This window comes from Dipodomys merriami, unplaced genomic scaffold, assembly GCF_024711535.1.
Source record: "Dipodomys merriami isolate MVZ:Mamm:240054 unplaced genomic scaffold, mDipMer1.0.p SCAF_2, whole genome shotgun sequence".
In the NCBI taxonomy this organism is placed as follows: Eukaryota; Metazoa; Chordata; class Mammalia; order Rodentia; family Heteromyidae; genus Dipodomys; species Dipodomys merriami.
Window position 1 is genome coordinate 58,868,734 of NW_027203381.1, and position 20,479 is coordinate 58,889,212.

General features: G+C 40.0%; 1 protein-coding gene and 1 non-coding gene across 3 annotated transcripts in view; one reads left to right on the forward strand and one right to left on the reverse strand.

The window, feature by feature from the left end:
- Positions 1-20,479, forward strand: part of Vps8 (VPS8 subunit of CORVET complex) — a 228,588-nt gene that overhangs the window by 191,783 nt on the left and 16,326 nt on the right. For both annotated transcript variants that reach the window (XM_070029739.1, XM_070029740.1), the window contains one exon: positions 5,809-5,862. In XM_070029739.1, coding sequence (XP_069885840.1) covers positions 5,809-5,862 — 54 coding nt within the window. The remainder of the gene's footprint in view (positions 1-5,808; positions 5,863-20,479) is intronic.
- LOC138832640 (U6 spliceosomal RNA) lies at positions 2,970-3,072 on the reverse strand. The gene has a single exon (XR_011373595.1). It is a non-coding gene; the product is annotated as a U6 spliceosomal RNA (small nuclear RNA).

Consider the following 20,479-nt stretch of genomic DNA (forward strand, 5'->3'; position numbering starts at 1 on the left):
AGGGGAAGGGAACTAACAAAATTCTGAAACAAGGATACAGGTTGGCCCTTGGCCCCGTGGGAGGGTGGGGGGGGGGGAGGGGGGGGAAGGGATAGTAGGAGTCAAACAAAGCCTGGGGTAACAATGCTCGATAGAAAATGTAGTCATTACCTTACTCTGGGCCTGGGCACTGTCCCTCAGCTCTTCAGCTCAAGGCTGACACCCTACCACTTGAGCCACAGCACCACTTCCAGCTTTTTCTGCTTATGTGGTGCTGAGGAATCGAACCCAGGGCTTCATGAATGCAAGGCAAGCACTGAGCCACCTTCCCAGCCCCCCTCTGTACAGTATCTTTACAATAAAAAAAAATTACCAGATACACAAAGAATTAAGAAAATATGTCATAATGAAGAAAAAATTATTAAAACTTTTTGACCCAGAAATAGAATAATTAGACAGGGACATTTAAAATTGTTATTAAGCTAGAGAAAAGATTGAATATATTGAATGAAGATATGAAAGTTAGACAAAAGGTCAGAATATCTAGAGTAAAACTGCAATATCTGAAATGAAGGATGTCCTTCCTAGGCAGGGTTAGCAGAATGAGCAAGCACTGCCTTGGTGGTCTAGACTGTATAGCAATGGGAAGGGTTAAATTCCAACTAAGAATATTTTTTTTTTCCCCAAGCTTGCAAACTCCTAGCAGATACATGGAAAGAAATCCATACTTGTTCACATGGTCATCACAGTCCAGCTGTTAACACCAAAGATAGAAGAGAGGGTCTTAAAGGAGCCAAGGAAAGACAAGAGAAACAGTGATGGCTGACTTTTCGTTTTAAGAAAATGGACTCCAGAAGACAATAAATGACATTTTAAAATGTGAAAATAAAAGTAACGTGATGAATATGTCATATGACAGTTCCAGTTGGACTGGGACAGTATCACATAATCTAATGTTTGTGTGAGGTAAGAAAGACTATCCATAGCCTCACTTCAGCACAGGGCAGACTTTGCTGCCTAATGAGTTTAGGTGCCAAAAATTGTGTTAAAGCAATCCTTTTGGTTTCAGAGCTTTTTTTAAAATTGGTTTTGGAATTATAGGAAAAGGGCTTATAGACTCTTATCAGGAGAAAATTTGGCAGTAAATATTTTTTAATGTTTCTTCAAAACAGGAACTTAGACAAATCTGTCCGGTGGAAGTTTGCTTTGTCAAGTGTTTATTTGGATACCTATGACAACATTTTTTATTGTGAAAATACCATACAGAGGGGTTACAATTACATAGGCAAGGTAATGAGTACATTTCTTATCAAGCATTGTTGCCTCCTCCTTTGTTTCCCCTTACAATCCCTTCCCATCTCCCTCCCCACCCTGCACTAAAGTTGTAAAGTTTGTTTTTCGACATAACATCTTGTACATCTCATTGTTGCAATGGGTCTACCTGTATCCCTATTTAAACAATTGCTTTTTTCCCTTCCCCTCCACAAATTATACCAACATCAAAAACAGTGAAAACAGGGGTTATACCTTGGGGGAGGGACATACAAACCAACAAAGAAATATCTTATAAATATGTTAGAAACAATCACAAAAAAGAAAAAACATTTGAGTCCTTATCTTGGGGTTCATTTCACTTAACATCAACTTATCTGACCATTTCTGCTTGTCTCAGACATATACTAGTTATTGCAAATAAGAGAAACCATGGGACCTATGTTTCTTTGGGCCTAGCTTATTTCACTTAATATAATTTTTTCCAAGTCTTTCCATTTCCTAACAAATGGGGCAGTCATTCTTTCTGATGGAGGCATAGAATTCCATTGTGTATATCTACCACATTTTCGTGATCCATTCATCTACTGAAGGGCATATGGGTTGGTTCCATATCTTAGCTTTAGTAAATAATGCTGCAATAAACATAGTTGTGCTGGTAGCTTTAGTGTGGTCTTGTTTGTGAACATTTGGGTAAATGCCCAAAAGTGATAATGCTGGGCCATAGGGAGATCTATGTGGAGTCTTTAGAGGAACCTCCATACTGCTTTCCAAAGTGGTTGAACAAGTTTACACTCCCACCAACAATGCAGTAAGGTTCCCTTCTGTCCACATCCCCTCCAGCATCTGTTGTTATTAGAGTTCTTGATTCTAGCCATTCTAACTGGGGTGAGGTGGTATCTCAATGTTGTTTTGATTTGCATTTCTTTTATGGCTAGAGAGGTTGAGCATTTCTTCATGTGTCTATTGGCCATCCTTCGCTCCTCTTCAGAGAAGTTTCACTTTAAATCTTTAGCCCACTTATTTATTGGGCAGTTGTTTCTTTGAGGATTTGTTATTGGGGGATTTAATTTTTTGAGTTCCAGGTATATTTTAGATATGAGACCCTAGTCCGATGTATGGCTAGTGAAGATCTTCTCCCAATCCGTGGGCTTTCTATTGATCTTGCGAGCTATGTCCTTTGCCATGCAGAAGCTCTGCAATTTCATGCAATCCCATTTGTCCAACCTTTCTTTGATTTGTTGTGTTTCTGGGTCTCTTTTAAGAAAATTTCAGCCTGTGCCAAGGAGTCCTAGGGTTTCTCCTATTCCATCCTGTAATGTTTTCAGGGTGTCTGCTTTGATTCCAAGGTCTTTGATCCATTTGGAGTTGATTCTGGTGCAGGGTGATAGATAAGGATCTAGCTTTAGTTTTCTACAAGTGATTAACCAATTTTGCCAGCACCATTTACTGAAGAGGCTGTCTTTCTTCCATTCTATTTTTTTAGCTCCCTTATCAAAGATTAGATGGCTATAGATCTGTGGGTCCATTTCTGGGTTTTCAATTCTATTCCATTAGTCCAGAGGTCTGTTCTTGTGCCAGTACCAAGCTGTTTTGATTACTATGTCTTTGTGGTAGAGTTTGAAATTTGGTATTGATATTCCTCCAGCACTGTTCTTTCTGTTAAGGATCATTTTTTGCTGTTCGGGGTCTTTTATTGTTCCATATGAATTTTTGGAAAAAATATGGAACGCTTCATGAATTTGCATGTCATCCTTGCTCAGGGGCCATGCTAATCTTCTCTGTTATCAACATTTTTTATCATTAAAAATTTGAAAACTGGGCTGGGAAGGTGGCTCAGTGGTAGAGCACTTGCCTTGCATTCCCCAGCACCACATAAGCAAACATTAAAAAAAAAAATTTGAAAACTAGTTGGAGGCATGGCTCATGTGATAGGATTCCTGCCAATGAGAGATAAGGGTCAGATACAGAGTTCTTCGAGCCCTAGTCTTGGAAAAAAGAGAAAAATTTGAAAACAATCAAAATGTCCTAAGAGCCCACAGTAGCCACACTAAATGAACTGCTTTGTAGCCAGGAAAACCACACTTTAGAAAAACAATGATATGGTGAAATGAATATTAACATTGTGTAACATTAAAAGATCACAAAAATGTGTGAATCCAAATGTTAATGTAGGTACCCACAGTGTTGTTGGCTTGCAGTTTTATTTGCTTCTTTTGCTCTCATATTTTCTCAACTTCCACAAGTGTACATGTATTCCTTTTGTAATCAGAAAAATTATGGCTTGTTTTTCAAAAAGCTAAGTGATAAGGAAGGTATTCCTATTGTTTCTAAACTTCAGCTCAGATTGCTTAACTCAGGAATCATTTTATTAACAACGATCACAAAAGATCAGCATTATTAAGGCCATAGCTTAGTATATTCTCCATATCCCCAGATCTGGTGTTGGCCCACCTGGATTTTAAGTGTCTTTTAAGCTGCACTGCCTGAGGCATTTCCAGGAGGAATCCTGTTAAATGAAAAATAAGACCTTTCATGAGCACTGCTGAGCCATTTCTCCTGCCACATCAAACACTCTCTGACTTAATCTCCAGAGAACAGCTTTCTCAGATAAATTGTCCACCACCACATCGAGTTCTTGGCTTGTTTTAAAAAGTCTGCAGATGCTTTCATGAGGTCATTTTTTAAGCTTAAATAACCTACTTTCCTTTGAAAATCTGTTTCCTCTCTTTTCAAAAGAGCATAGCAGGAGTTAAAATTGGATCCCTTTTTGCAGTCTACATCATACATCTGGAGTGATTTCCAGAGTATTAATGTTATGATATGTTACAGCAAGGACTGTCAGGTGTAATTTTTGCAGACCTGCTAAATCTGAAAGGGCAGTCTTGGACAGCCAGCAGTTTTGATCCTTAAGCAGAGGTGTGCTTTCTGAAGTTATTCTTACAGTCAGAGGGGAACAGCACAAAAATAAGCCTGCAATGTGATCCTCCTTGAATGATGATAGGACAGTAATAGGAAACATCTTCATCATCTATACTGCAGACTTTTGCAATTAGATTGGTAAGAGATAGGAGAGTCCTGAGATCTTGAGTGCAGTTCCTCACCTGGTACTTAACCCCTCTTCTCCACCATTTTAGACATAGCATTTACTAGTACTGAATTATTTATAGTAATAATTATGTTTTTCTTTGTAAATTAATAAAAAGTGAGTATTCTGATTTCTTAGTCTGTGTACTTAATATGTGCTAGAATTCACTGCAGAAACATAGACTTGAAATTTTTATTATGGAAAATTATTTTATAGGAAATTCAATCTCTAGTAGATTCAAGGTTATTCATTATTTTCTGTTTCACCTTGGGTCCATTTTCATAAATTCTGTTTTGTTTTGTTTTTAAGAAATAATGTTCATTCATTCATTTCATTATTCTTTTTGCTGATCTTTAAAAAGAATCAATATTTGGCTTTGGTAGTTTCTCTGTTGCTTCATTTTATTTCTATTTCATTGATTTCTGCCCTTTATTACTTCATTCCATCTAGTTAGCCTGGTTTTATTTTGACCTTCTAGTTTCTTAAATTGGAAGTATAGGTTCTTTCTTTTAATTTATTTTCCAGTATAGTATATAAAGGTGTAAATTCCTTTCTAACAAATATTTTAGCAATATCATATAAATTTCTTTAAATCTTTTTGGATATAATTGATATAAACTATACTTTTTTAAATGTACAAATTTAATGAATATATACATCCATGTATCCATAGCCTCAGTCAAATAATGGCCTATCACCACTAAAAATGTATTCAATTTCCTGACAACCACTCATCCATTTGCATTTTCTAGGATTTTAGGTAAATGAAAGTATAAAATACACTTTTTTTAATCTGACTTCCTCTACTCAATATTAGTACTTGAGATTCACCCACATTATTGTATTAAAATTTTTTTCCTAGCTTGGTAATGATAGCTCATGCCTGTAATCCTAACTACTCAGGAGGCTGAAATCTGGTGACTGAGGTTTGAAGCCAGCCTGGGCAGAGAGTCTTACGTCTAATTAATCATCAAAAAGCCAGAAGTTAGAGGTATGGCTCAAATGGTAGAGTGCCGGCTTTGAGCAAAAAGGCTAATTAAGAGTGTGAGGCTCGAGATCAAGCCACAGAACCAGGAAAAATAGAGAGTTCTTTGCTTACAGTCCACTGTAAGAAATGCTAACCATAGATTACTACTTCAGTTGACTAACATTATCACCAGGCTCTAACTCTATTTAATATCTCACCATTTTATTAAAACCAGCTTGGACCATCTGTTCCACTTTTCCTACCTAATCATACTTTTATCTTAGGTAATTACTGGCTTTTTGATCTCCAGAAAAATTTCAAGGGAACCTAAAATAAAACCTTTTCATTAGTACTCTGAAAATATCTGTCTTCACTATTTTCAGTTGAATATGTAAGTTACAATATCAGTTAAAACAGTTTGAGTTGAATTATTTTGAATGTGGGTCAAATATAGGTAGGCTGTAACTAATAAGGCATTGAAATGTTTGCTGTGTTTTTCCAGGTGAAGGTGTCTCCATCATATCATCAGTCCAAAGGGGACCCTCCTGTTAAGAAGGTAAAAATTTAAAACCAATAATAATTCCTTCTGTATATTTATTCTCCTCTGTTGAATATCCTTCTCAAAATGACATTGATGTTTAAGCATCTTAATGCTTTCAAGGTCTTTTTCTGATTGGATACTTTAATGATAAATTGCAAGAACGCTGACTTTTCCAGTTTAGGTTAGGACCCAGCCTCAGTCTCCTAGCAACCAAGTATTGTCAGTATACCAGGCATGGCATCATGGTATCATCATGTGGCAGCACATAAAAGATATTCCAAGGAGAAAGTTAGTCTCTCTTGACATGATTTCCCTTTAGATAATTATGCCTAAAACAAGCTGGCCAACAACATTAGCATTTCTTCACATACCACAGCCTATCATCGGTGCCATTTTACTTCCTGTCTATAAAGGCTATGAGTTCACCTACTACAACAAAATACCTAAGACAGGCTACTTAGGAAGAAAAGAAGGCTTATTCAGCTCACAATTTTGGAGGTTCAAGTCCAAGACCCAGCAACCCCCCTAGGTTTGGGCCTCTGGCAAGAGTAGCACATTCATGGCAGGAGCACATATTGAGGTCAGGAATTCACATCATAATCCAGGAGCCAGAGTGAATGAGACCAGGGTCCCACAATCCCCTCAAGGGTACCCCATTAGACCTCAACTCCAGAGGTCCTTGACACCTCCTAGTAGTGCCATGTGGGACCAAGCCTTGATTGCATTCAAACCATAGTAGATGCTAAACCATTTTAGTCTCGGCATACATACAAGAATGATAGTAGAAGACAGATGGCAATTGTGTTTTGTACAAGTTCTCCAAAATTAGCCATGGGACACACTTCTAAAATAGAGATTAAAAACATGTGCTTAGATACAACCACACTTTGGGTTCAAAGATTTACTCTTCTACCAGTGATCTGAATGATCCTGAATAAACAATGCTCTCTCTTTCCTCCTCAATAACTGATTTTCCCTCTTGGAATTGCCCTGAAGATTAAATGAAATACTGTTTTAAATGCTTAGCACTTATGTGTGACACATAATAAATACTCAACTTGTTTTTGAGACTGATAATAAAACAGTCTCACAACTCTTAATCATGTGTTCTTTCCATTTTTCATGCTGTTTATATATTTCTTTATGCTACATACCACGCTAAGCATTGGTCTAGAGATGAAAAATCCAGTCTTTGTTCTTAGTGACTTCAGAAGTCAATGGGAAAGGTAAACTCACAGTTACACAGTTTGACACATGCCATCGCCACCAAGAAGAAGCCTGGCTTTGAAATGGCTTGAGTGATTTAGTGTAACCTGTATGCTCTTTATGGCAAAAAAAAATAAAGAACTTTGAGGAATGATTAACTGTTCCTCTATTACCTTTTTATCCAGTTACAGTGAAAGCAAATTCCACATAAATGCTCACTTAAAAGTGGGTACCCACAGCCTGTTTTTTGACCCTGGTGATCCTTCAGCTCTGTCATTCACCGTCAGAAATGGGGCAACATTATAAAAGTAGAACTGTTCCTCTTATAATCCACAAACAAAAACTTTCAAGACAAGATTAGCCACAAGTTCCAAATGGTATTCTAAGTGGTCAAGTTATGCTTACTCCTTCTCCAAGCAATAGGTGAGACTATGTCTCATCTATTTTATCCAATGTATATCTTTAATACCTTTAATTTTGTCAATGAGAATCCATTTCCAGTATTTACCATGCTTGTTAGCTGATTTGCAAAGTCTTAGGTATTAGTCAATAATTGAAAAGCTGGGCTTATTGGTAGCTACCTTTGGGAGTTCATGTTGGCTAGCTACTACCGAAATAGGATATTCTTAATTAGGACCACCAACTACTCCTAAGTTCAGTGAAGCCTAAACTAAATATACATACTTAGCACAGTTTATTGTGTCTATAGTTCCTTTAACATACTCATCATAACAGGTGCCTAAACCAGTCTGAGGTGGAGAGAGGATAGGGAAGACTTCAGGGAAGAAAAGGCTATTTTTAGCCTTGGATAATAAAGAAAAGGGTATTACAGGTGGACCTGGGTGAGTACAGCACATTGGAGGAAATGGGAGTGAGAAATTTTCTGGCTATCACAACAACCCACAGCCTGCAGAGGCTGCTTCTTATCTTGAAGATGAGTTCTCACCGAAAGCAGGAAGGCCAGTTAAAACAACTAGACAGTTGTCTAAGCGAGAGAAAAGGTTCTTGAGGAAATTGAAGAGATAAATTCAAATCTTTGTAATACTTCTCTAAGTCTGTTAGGTATCCTTTGAGCTCACAGTACCCTGAACTAATCTCTGCCAATACATTTACCTTGATGTGTTGAGGTTGTCTCTACCTGAAATCCTTCACTCATAAGACAACGTCGCTGGGCCAGGCTTCTCTCCTCAGGATAGCCAGTGCCTTACTGTTCTCCCCAAATCAGCACTCTTAGTGAGATTACGTGAGGTCAGTGGGAACCTTAACACCTGGTTGGGCTTCTCTGATCAGCTGTGCATCAGCTTGTGCTTATATATGTATGTCTACGTGCATGTTCTAGTCCTAACACTTAAGCTGTAGTCCATCTTCCCAAACTTGCACTAACAATTGGAGGCAGCAGTGGGGTGTGTTGAACAGCAACTGCCAGAGTAGCATATTAAAAAATCACAAGAAATCAGTTGGTATTCTTGATGTAACCAATGAGGCACTGTTGACTCATAACTGAAGGAAGTGTTTAATGACTGCTATCAGCATGACCCTGCCAAAACCTGGGCTCATATGCTCAGAAGACAGGAGCAGTGCCCAGGGCACTGCTATCTTCTTAGGACACATATCACCTGTAACAGTCACATCAAGACAGCACTGTTCTGTTCAGCTGCCATGTGTCTGATATATGGCACATTCTACCGCATGGATCATTTGGCAACATTGTACCTTTTAGGTATTTTTCCCAGTTGTCCTAAACTAGAAATATTTATTGAATAAGTATATATATAGCATGTGAAACTTATATAAAGCATTTCATATATAGCTCTAATTGATAACTTGAATAACAAAGAAGATCCATAAGCTTCTCTTTTGTGTTTAATCATAGAAAGGTAGTTTGCCTATCCCTTAGATGAAAATTAATACAAAAGTCCACTACAAGCCGGGCGCTGGTGGCTCATGCCTGTAATCCTAGCTACTCAGGAGGCTGAGATCTGAGGATCACGGTTCAAAGCCAGCCCGGGCAGGAGAGACCGTGAGACTCCTATCTCCAATAAACCACCAGAAAACCGGAAGTGGCGCTGTAGCTCAAGTGGTAGAGCGCTCGCCTTGAGCTGAAGAGCTGAGGGACAGCGCCCAGGCCCAGAGTTCAAGCCCCACGACCGACAAAAAAAAAAAAAAAGTCCACTACAGTGAACTCCATAGCAAAGCTCCAAATTGGAGGTCTGAATGAATTAAAGGACCACTTGATGAAACCACTTAAGAAACATCCAGCAAGAATCTTTGTAGCAGAGGTGGGCCTGTTATATGCACAGAGGAAGAACTTTGTCGTAAGGTTTGATTAGACACCTATGCTTATACATAAGCTTGTTCTATGGAAGTCTGAGGGCCCAGGGCTGTGGCTGAGGCTTCCTCAGACTGGTGGAGGCCTCTGGAAAGTCCACAGACAGGGTTCCCCTCACAATAACTCCCGGCCAGAAAAAAGCATGGGCAGTAAGAAAGTATAGTCTGTCCAACAATTGTGTGATTCCATTCAGCAAATACTTAGCAAGCTTTGAAGGGACAAAGGCTACTAGAATGTATAGGTTTTGCTTTCGGCACCTTTACTAGTCAGTAGTGACTGAAATCTAGTGGATTTTATAACCAAGCCTTTGACAAAGTGGTTTTCGGTTTCTCAAATATTCAAGTATGCCATAAGAATTTGGAGCCAATTTTTCTTATTCCAAGTATTGTGGTGAAGTAAGGATTTTTTTTCATTGTAATCAGACAAGTGTATATTAAAACATTATAGATCAATTTACACACATGAAGGTGGCAAAAATGAGAAAGCTGGTTAATATTCAGTAATGATGTGCATTAGGTAAAATGCTAATTTTCCTGTACTGGTAGTGGGAATGTAAACTTCTGTAGCCAGGCTCGAGAGTGGTATGTAGAATCTCAGTAAGCCAATGGGGGATTCTGGCGTTAGCCCCATGCTTTGAAGCAATGCCTCAGCTTCTCTTCTCTTTTTTTCAAGATCTGATTCTTCTTGCACAGGAGCAACAGCTTCCTTCTTCTCATCAGTTTCCTTTTTCTTACTTTCTTCTTCTTTTCTCTTCTTTTCCTCTCTAATTTGGGCCAATCGCTGCTTCTTCCGTTCCAACTCTGCCTTTAATTCACTTTTGTCCGACATGTTTATGATCTGTCAGGTGGCTGGGTGGGGAGTGTTCTCACGCCGGCAGCCTCTCGGTACCACACCCCGCCGGATCCCCAACTCCAACTCTGAAGTAAGGATTTTATAGTCCAGTTTCCTAGTCAGGAATGTAGACAACTACACTTGCTCATGATCTTTATTGAATCGCGGGAATTTTCACATTTTATGGGGAAAGCCTTGCCATGCTACCGTTACCATAACAACAGAAAAGCTGGCTATGTGTCTCAGCTGGCTGGTGCCAAGAACAGCTGGCTGATCATTTCAGGAGAGTCAAGAGAAATGTGAAATACAGAAAGGACTGAAATGGGTGCCACATTTCTACTCATCGTTTGGTGGTGGCTTAATAAAGATGTATTTGCTTTCTAATGCCTCATCTCTGACTCCTGCAGAGCTTCAGGTCCTCATAAATGACAGCCCTTGATGGATGTCCATGGTTTTTCCTCAGAATATTTGTCTTAATAGGACTTCTATCCAAGTGTGACTTCAGTGCTGAAGACAAGGATACAGCGGATCTGTAAAGGCTGGGTTGAAAATGTTCATGATCCAGGTGCTGTTTTATGCTGACAGGGAGAAGCTGGAGTCTTGGTTTCAGATATAAGGAGAGGCTGGGTGCCTGTGGTTCACACCTATCCTAGCTACTCAGGAAGCTGAGATCTGAGGATCACTGTTCAGAGCCAGCCTAGGCAGGAAAGTCTGTGAGACTCTTATCTCCAATTAGCTACCAGGAAAAAAAAAAGTGGCTCTGTGGCTCAAGTAGTAGAGCACTAGCCTTGAGCTAAAGAGCTTGGGGACAGCTCCCAGGCCCAGAGTTCAAGCCCCATGCCCAACAAAAAAGAAAAACCGCATACAGATGTAAGGAGGGCTCTTGGAAGGAACCCCAGACATTCTTAATAGTTTAGTGGGTAAAACTGGTACCCATGTAGTCACCATGTAAATGGTACCATCATCTTGGTTGGAATATTTTATAATATGGTATATTTGTTATAGTTGATAGAAGACTTATTAGCATCTAAATATGATTGACACTAGTGTTGTATACTTTGTGGGGTCTGACAAGTGTTAATGAAATATATCAACCATTAACATGCAATGCAGAATAGTTTTACTGCCCCTCCCCCAATCACTGTGCTCCACCTACCTTCTACCCCAATTTTTGGCAACTACTAGTATTTTTACTATCCCCTTGATTTTGTCTTTTTAGGATGTCATATGGCTGAACAGTATGTTGCTTTTTCAGTTGGGTTCTGTCACTGAGCAATCAGCATTTAAGGTTCTTCGGTGGCTTTTGTGGCCTAATATTTCATTTCTTATCATTGAGAAACATTCCCTGGTCTGAATCCACAACAGTTTGTCTGTCCATTCAACCACTGGAGGACATCTTAGATGCTTCCAGATGATCAGTTGTTCAGAAAACTCACTATGTGTAGGTTTTTTATGTGGACATACATTTTCACATCATTTGAGTCAGTACCTAGAAGTTAAGGTTATTACTGGACAGTTTCTATCGCTATAACAAAACACCAGAGATCATAAATTTATAAAGAAAAGGTTATTTTGGCTCCTTGTTCTGGTGGTTCCAGTCCAAATCAAGTTTCCCCATTGTTTTAAGCACTTGCCAAGGGCAACACATTCTGTCCAGTGCACAGGATGGAATGAGCCACTTACATCTGGAACCAAGAAACAGGCCTGAAAGCCCAGTCTCACCATTTTCTTAGAGGACACCCCATCTTCCCAGTGACCTAAGAACCTTCCGCTAGGCTCTACCTCTTAAAAAGCCACAGCACATTTCACAAAGGGAGCCAAGTGTTTGACACATAGGGCATTGGTGAAGGAGGAAAAAATCCAAACAATTGGATTTTTTTAATTGCCAAACTCTTCCAAAGCAGGTGAACTACTGTGCTCTCCCCCCTCCCCCCACCCAAAGATGTTGTCCCACATCCTCACCAGAATTTATGTTCAGCCTTTCTAATAGCCGAGTAGTGGTATTTCATTTTGAAAATTTGCAGTTCCCTAATTGCTTATCATGTTCAGTATCTTTTCATATGCTTATTTGCCATCTGTATATCTTCTTTGGTGAAATCTTTCATGTTTTCTGAGGAGGTTTTTTACTTTTTTGGGTTTTTTTAATGGTACTCTAGAGTTTATGTTATGCATCTAGCTTCTCTGACTCATGTTTTGTTTTATTGTTTCATGGCAAGATCTTCCTAGGTATTCCAAGCTGACCTAAACCTCACTATGTAACACAGGCTGGCCTCAAATTCTCAGTCCTTCCACCTTAGTTTCCAGGTTCTAGACTTAAAAGGATAAGCCTGGCTCAGCTTCTGATTTAAACGAGCTAAATTCCAGTTAAATATGGAAACATTATTCCTTTTCCCCCGCTTCTTGAGGTATTATTGCTATGCCTAGTACTTCCATTAACAGTGCAACTCGAACAACTCATTGTGATTATTACTTTACTATCTTCTTTCACTTCATTAGCTCAATAAAGCTTTGATTCTACACATTCCCTCTGTGCAAATGTGACATATATAAAATATAGACATGTCTATCTATGATAGGCCTAATGTTCTGCTACATACAATTGCTTTCTTAAATCAATCATGACAAGGAAAGTGAAAAACAGGCATTTATATAGTATATCACAATTACAGAATTACCTTGTCCTGTTTTCCTTATCTTTTTTATGTGGATTTAAATTAGCCTCTGAAATAATTTGCTTTCCTGCTGATGAAAAACTTCCATTTGTGGCTTTTGTTAGGCTATTCTGCTAGCAGCAGATTCTGTTATCGCTTATCTAGGAAAGAACGTCTGTTTCACCCTTCCTTTTAGAAGACAGGCTTACTAGATCTAGGATTCGTGATTGACAGATTGTTCTTGGAACATTTCAGACGTTACTCCACTTCCTTCTCCTTTCAGTCTCCTCCTCTGGGACTCCCATTCGTCATATGTTATGCTGGCGATGCTCAGGTTTCCCCAAGGCTGTTTTATTCTTCATTCTTTTTCCTCTTCCACTTGCATAATCTATATTGATCTATCCTCACAAGTTTGCCTATTGAAAACCTTTTATCACTTTACTTGCACAAATTATTTTCTAGTCCAAGCTACTATGGAGACCCTTTTGTGAATTTTTTTTTCAGTTGCCACCATCTCCTTCTCCACACTGAGTAAGTGCTATCAACACCTCCGTGACCACCTGTTCCACCTCTCCTAACTGACTCCCTGTCCCTGCCATCTGGGCTCTTCCATCCTCCACCTCTTCTAGTGCTTAGAAAATAGCATGGCTCCCTGTTGCTAACACAATGAAGTCTAAATAGTGTTTTTGTTATTGCTTTCTGGTTTGGTTGGGTTTTTTGAGAAGAGGCCTGTTAGTCTTAAACCTGTGGGGGGGAGTTGTTGGTTGTTTTGGTTGGGAGCGGGGGTTGTGGTTGGTTTTGGTTTGGGGGGATGTTGTATGTTTGTGTACTTGTGTGTGCACATGCACATGGAGCTTGAACTCAGGACACCAATTCCTTCCCTTGGCTTTTTCACTCATGGCTGGCATTCCTCTTTTTGAGCCACACCTCTAATACCTATATCCTCCTTCCCCAGCCTCCCAAAAGGTAGAATTAACAGACCTACCATGCCAGCCTACTAAGTCACAATCTCAGCCTTTTTTGCTTATAGCTGGCAATTTACTACTTGAGCTATGCCTTCAGTCCACTTTTTTGCTGGTTAATTAAAGATGAGTCTTGCATATTTGTCAGCCTGAGCTGGTTCCACACTGATCCTTAGATCTCAACCTCCTGAGTAGCCTGGCTGGCAAAACTTTGGATATATCAGCAATGTGTGTTCCATCTTCATCTCTTCTTTCCTTCTTTAACCAAAGGAACCTTACTTTTTCCTGAACATAACCAGTTCTATATCCATATAGGACAAATCTGCTGTGGTGCCATCACCACAGCATTCACCCTGTGAATTTTTCATTACAGATATTATGAACTACTCAATTGTACAATTTCTATATAATTCTTTCAGTCATCCTTCTGCTTAGAGTTTAACTTACTTTTATTTTTCTAGCTTCTTATGGTAGAAGCTTATACCACTGATGTTCAGTCCTCCTCCTCCTCCTCCTGTTTCTTCTCCTCTTCCTTCTTCTGTGCCAGTAGTGGACCTTGACAGGATGTGGGTGCTGTCCCTTAGCTTTTTCTCTTAAGGCTGTTGCTTTACCACCTGAGCCACAACTTTACTTCTGATCTGATTTTTTGCTGGTTAACTGGAGATAAGAGTCTCGTGGACGGGGCTGGGAAGGTAGCTCAGCGGTAGAGTGCATGCCTTGCAAGCATGAGGCCCTGGGTTCGATTCCTCAGCACCACATAAATAGAAAAAGCCGGAAGTGGTGCTGTGGCTCCAGTGATAGAGCGCTAGCCTTGAGCTGAAGAGCTGAGGGACTGTGTCCAGGCCCAGAGTTCAGGCCCCATGACTGGCAAAAAAAAAAAAAAAAAAAAGAGTCTCGTGGACTTCTCTGTCCAGACTGGCTTCTAACTATGATTCTGAGATCTCAGCCTCCTAAGGATTGCAGGTATGAGCCACCAGCACTGAGCTACATTAAAGGGAAGGTAAAGCTCTCAACCACCATCCAAGCACTGCTGCAGTTGCATCCCACAAATTTTGATGTAATACATTTATGTTATAATTTATCTTCAAATAGTTTCTAATTCACCTAGTGATTTCTACTTTCACCTACTGGTTATTTAGAATTACAGTTTTAATTTCTAAGTATTTATTGCTTCTCTAGGTATTTTCCTGTAATAGATTTCTAATTTAATTCTTTCTTTCTTTTTGTATTGTTGTTCGTCATGGGGCTTGAACACTGGCCCTGGGCTCTGTCTCTGAGCTCTTCAGCTCAAGGCAAGTGCTCTACCTCTTGAGCCACAGTGCCACTTCCTCTAATTTAATTCTTTTCTGAGACAAAGAGTATAACCCATAAGATGATCATCTTTGGAAAGCCACTGGGATTTTTTTTTATTACTAAACATATGGTCTAAGTGAATATAACTTGTTACTGAACAAAAAAAGAAAGGTAATTTCATCTCTTGAAAACAGCCTTTAACTGTGCTTTGCTTCTTTAATTTAATCTGACAATCTTTACCTATCAAATGAAAAGTTCAGTCAACTTAAATTTAATGATTATATTTAGTTCTGTCATTTTTCCTTTCTGTTGATTTTGTTTTGGTGCTGTTTTGCTTCTGCATTTTGCAGTTTTTTTCTTTATTGCCTTTGGCTTCATTTGAATATTTTTCAAGTTTTTGAATATTTTTTGGATTTTAAACATTTTTATGTTTATTTTTATTCTTTTATTGCCTTTATAGCTACATATCTTTAACTTGTATTTTTAGCGGTAGATTTTGAGATTGTAGGATACATCCTTCCTTTAACACAGTCTAAATTTGTATTTTACTATCTAACAAAAATTACAGGACCCTTGGCAAGTCTATAAGTTCATTTACTATCCTCCCATTATTTATTTCTGTCTCACAGTGTTGATTTCCCTGTTCGTTGTTGGACAGATCTTCAGATATATTTCTGAAATATATCTTTCAATCTTCCCATTAATCTTGACACATATTTATTAAATAATTTGTTTATCTGCCAACACATATGTCTCTGTTTCAGTCATCTTGTTTTTTCTTGTCTGTGAGCCACGTTTTCCTGCTCCATATATCTACAAACTTTTGATTGTGTGCTGAACATTTTTAGTGCTACCTTGTTGGGCAGCTGCATTTGTTGTCTTCTTTTAGGGAGTTTCAAGTGTTGTTCTAGAAGACTATCAGTTACTGTCAAATTAAGTTCATATTTTGAAGCTTTTTCATTTTTCCTTTGGTGCCAGTACTAGAACTTGAAGTCAAGGGCTGTGCACTGTCCCTTAGCTTTTTTCCCTCAAGGCTCTATGGCATGGCCCCATGGACCACTTCTGGCATTATGCTGGTTAAGTTGAGATAAGAGTCTCACAGACTTTCCTGTCTAGGCTGGCTTCGAACCACAGTTCTCAGATCTCAACCTCCTGAGTAGCTAGGATTACAGGTGTGAGCCACCTGCACCTGGCTTCAATTTATATCTTCTTCACTCCCTGTTCCCCTTCTTCCAATACCAAGTCCTACAGAGAGAAGTAAGTGAATGTTTTCTCTTTCAGACAGCAAATTACTACCTAAAATGACTGCAGTCAGCACATGCATCAGTAATTTTCCCTTTGGTTTGTAATTACATTAACTTATGTTGGGGTTTGCTATTTTAGGATTAAACCTGTTCTTCCAGTTGATTCTGCTTTCATTCCTCTTATTATCAAGTCTGTGTCTATTTAAGCTGGGTGGCAGGAACAACACTACCCAACCTATTTCAACAGTCAAAATTCTTGGAGAAAAATCCTGAAGTTCCACGCCCCTTAGAAGAGCACTTTGTCATAATTGTAGCTCCCCAGCAGCCTCCCTTAAGATAATTGTTTTTCTTTCTTCTTAAATAGCAAGAACTAGTTAGATAATCAAAGGGTGGCAAGCCTTAATTACATGTACAAAATTAATGCTTGCCTTGTTTTGGTGTTTTTTAAATAAGTCCAAATAGTTGGCCCAAACAAATGGTGGGGTAGAGAGGTTTCTGACTAGCAATAGGAAGAAGCCACCTCACTATAAGAACATAGCTATGTGTGACTCTGCTTTATAAGTCTCTCTGGATTTTTTTTTTTTTTTGCCAGTCCTGGGGCTTGAACTCAAGGGCACTGTCCCTGAGCTGCTTTTTGCTCAAGGCTAGCACTCTATTTGAGCTACAACACCACTTTCAGCTTTTTCTGTGTATGTGGTACTGAGGAATGGAAGCCAGGGCTTCACGCATGCTAGGCAAGCACTCTACCACTAAGCCCCATTCCCAGCCCCTCTCTGGATTTTTTGTTGTTGTTGTTAGATCTTCCTCTCCTGACAAAAAGAGAAAGTAATTATGGAATGGCCAGAATATATCATGTCAAAAGATATGTCCTCCGTGTTGCATAGGACAAGGCACTGGGAAAGGAGCAAGATCAGGGGTCCCAACCTCAGTGCTCTCTGGCTCATCTCCCATTACCATCATTTTCTTTTTGGGTTTTGTTTGTTTATTTGCTTGTTTTGGTTTGGGGTTTTGTTTTGTTCTGTTTTTTGCTAGTCCTGGGGCTTGAACTCAGGGCCTGGGCACTATCCCTGAGCTTCTTTTGCTCAAAGCTAGCACTCTTATCACTTGAGCCACAGCGCCACTCAGCTTTTTCTGTTTATGTGGTACTGAGGAATCGAACCCAGGGCTTCATGCATGTGAGGCAAGCACTTGACCACTGAACCACACTCCCAGCCCAATGCCATCATTTTTATTTCTGTGGAAAGTGGTTCCTCTTTCTGACCTGACATCATTCCAGAGAAGGTGGCAATGTGCAGCAGCAATTACCTTGTAATCTCCTCCCATGACAGAGAAGTAGGTTTGCTCAGATGCCCCTCCCTACCTAATAACAGCCAGTCCCTGGCAAGGTAACAGACAGATTTACTTTAAGTATCTGAAGCTTCAAACTACATTGTGCAGTTGCTGGATACATTTCTTTTTTTTTTTTAATTCACTCATTAAAAGCATAATGAGATCATCAGCTTTTACCACCACCGATTTTTCCCCAGGGTTTTGCCTTTCAAAACAGGTTAGATAGGAGTAGTCCTGAGTGTGCAGGTGTGGCATATGGGTTTTAGACACTTTCGACCAATTTAGAGATGTTTTGTGTGTGAGAGAGTGCAAAATGAGCAGATAAGCATGAAAAGTACACTTAGTTCCCTCTGTAATGGCAGTGTTTAATGGTGCTGACCTGCTGGGTGGCTCCACCCACCGCCCTGGAAGGCCCTTGGTAGGTCCAGCACCAGCCTCAGTCACCAGCAGAGCAGGCAGCTGCCATTGCCTGTGGGAAGAAGCCCATCATGCCAACACAGTCCCAGAACCTGAGTTTGTCAAACATGGATGGTGGAGCCATCCTGTCTCTTACAACTCTGTTTTAATATCCGAGACTTTATTCCCTTATGTATATATTAGACTTCCCTGGGATAATGTTGTTTGCTTTAAAGTAGCTAAAATAAGGACAGAAACCAGTGGACAAAGGGAAACTGAGTCCATGCCCTTCTCTAACAAGAGCCCTGGAAGATGGTATGCAGACATTTCCTCCATTTTTACATAAGATGGTTGGCATCGAGGGTACAAGCATAGCAAATTAGTGTCACTAATGAGCAGCGTCAGAGCCACGTTCAGAATTCATTCTTTGATGGCACAGGGCATTCAAGATCACCCGGTGTGCACGCAAACAGTCTGCGCCAGGCAGGAGGCCCCGCACTGCCACTATAGAGCTTTGCTTAGTTTTTAGTTGACTCCAGGGCCAGAACCCTAGAGCTCCAGTTATTTCTGTCTCTCTTTCCCTCTCTCCCTCCTCCTTCCCTCCTTTTCTCCCTATTCTCTTTTTCTCTCTTCCTTCATCCTTTTGTGCAGCCCTGCTGGGATGAACTTGAAAAGAAAGAAAGCAGAATCTCAAAGATGGCCAGAGGCCAGCACTCTTACAAGACCATGGCTGAGGCTTTCTGACCACAGTGAACCCTTTGACACCATGTTTTGTGTTCCTTAAAAGTATCAGGCTTCCTCCACACTGATCCTAAGACAGCCAAGCGAAAGAAACATCTGGAACTGGACTGCCTCACTTCAGATCTGTGCTCCACCAACAACCAGAATGACCTTTGGTGCATTACTGAACCCAGCCCCTCAGTTTCTTTGACTACAGAGTAGCAGTTAATGGTAGCACATACCATCTTGTAATCCCAGCTGCTCAAGAGAATGAGATCTGAGAACTGTGGTTCAAAGCCAAGCCAGGCAGAAAAGTCCAAGTGACTCCATCTTCAATTAATCAGCAAAAAGCCAGGCTGGAAGTGTGGTAGAGTGCCAGCTAAGTAAGCAAGTGAGTGAGTATGAGGTCCTGAATTTTCACGTCCTTCTATAGTGCACGCATGCGCGTGCGCACAAACCTACCTACCTACCAACTGATTTATAGAATGGGAACGTCTTTGTACAACTACTTAAAGATAATTAAAAAAAAAAAAAAAAAAAAGGACCATTGAGGGCACCTCTGCAAACCAAACCAGTAGACATTAGGTACTCAATAGATTGGTGAATCTGTTAATTATGGGAAAATTAGAAGCTAGATGGGAGGGAGGAATGGGAGAAAATGGTAATTGACATCTGTCAAGATGTACCGTACTTATAAACTAATTAGTTGAATGGTAACCTTTCTACAACTCTTAAAAGATAATAAAAATATCTTCATTTGAAAAAAAAAACAACCTACCTACCTCTCAGAGTTTTTCAGTGACCGCTGAGATAGTATATGTAAAGTCCTTGTGACTAGCAATAGCAGTCCTACATGAGCTGTTGCTGGGGGAGGGAGGGGCTGTTCCTCCTTTTCACATTTCAGAGGGTTTCAACCAGCATTTTCCCACTTTTGCTGTGAAAGGTCACGCTGTCACCAGCATTCAGAACTCCTGCTCATTTCCCTTGTCTCTCCAGGCAGCTAGGAAACTTGTCTGCTTAGTTTATTATTTCATAGCCTAAGTCATTATTGCTTGTAAGCTGTGGTGATTTCTGCAGTATTAGGATGGGGCTGTTGTGTTGTGGTGAGCCCTTTAGGAAGGGTGTTGCCTCCTCACAGAGGGAAGCAGCTGTGGTTTGCTCTCATCTCCAAAGCCATGGTTCATTTTAGGCAAAAGCTATAAATAGTTACTACGTCTAGTTTGCAACAGCTTAGGATAGAAGCCCTGTAATAGATTATAGTATTAACAGATTTGAAACTGAAGTTGAGGGCAGGCAGGAGGAGACAAGTGGGAAAGAGGTCTCAGTCCATTCGTACTACTCCGAAGAATTGCAGCAATTTGCATAGAAGGCTCCTAGAATAGGGAAATGACAGGTGATTGTGTAGACAAAGGATACAGAGCATCCCAAGGAACAGGCTCAAACTGGCTTGATTTGCTTGTGTGTTCATATAGGAAGACAATTAGGGACTGAAGTGTTGGGATCTGGAATTCAGGATCTTATTTTCGGTAGAGAATAAGAAGTGAACAAGCAGAGCCCAGTCTTCAGAAACCATCTATGTCTATGTGTGCCTTGGCAGGTGTCACATCCAGAATTCCCAGAATTACTGTGCTGTTATGCCCAGCCTTCCAGGTGGCAGTGAATCAGGTTGTT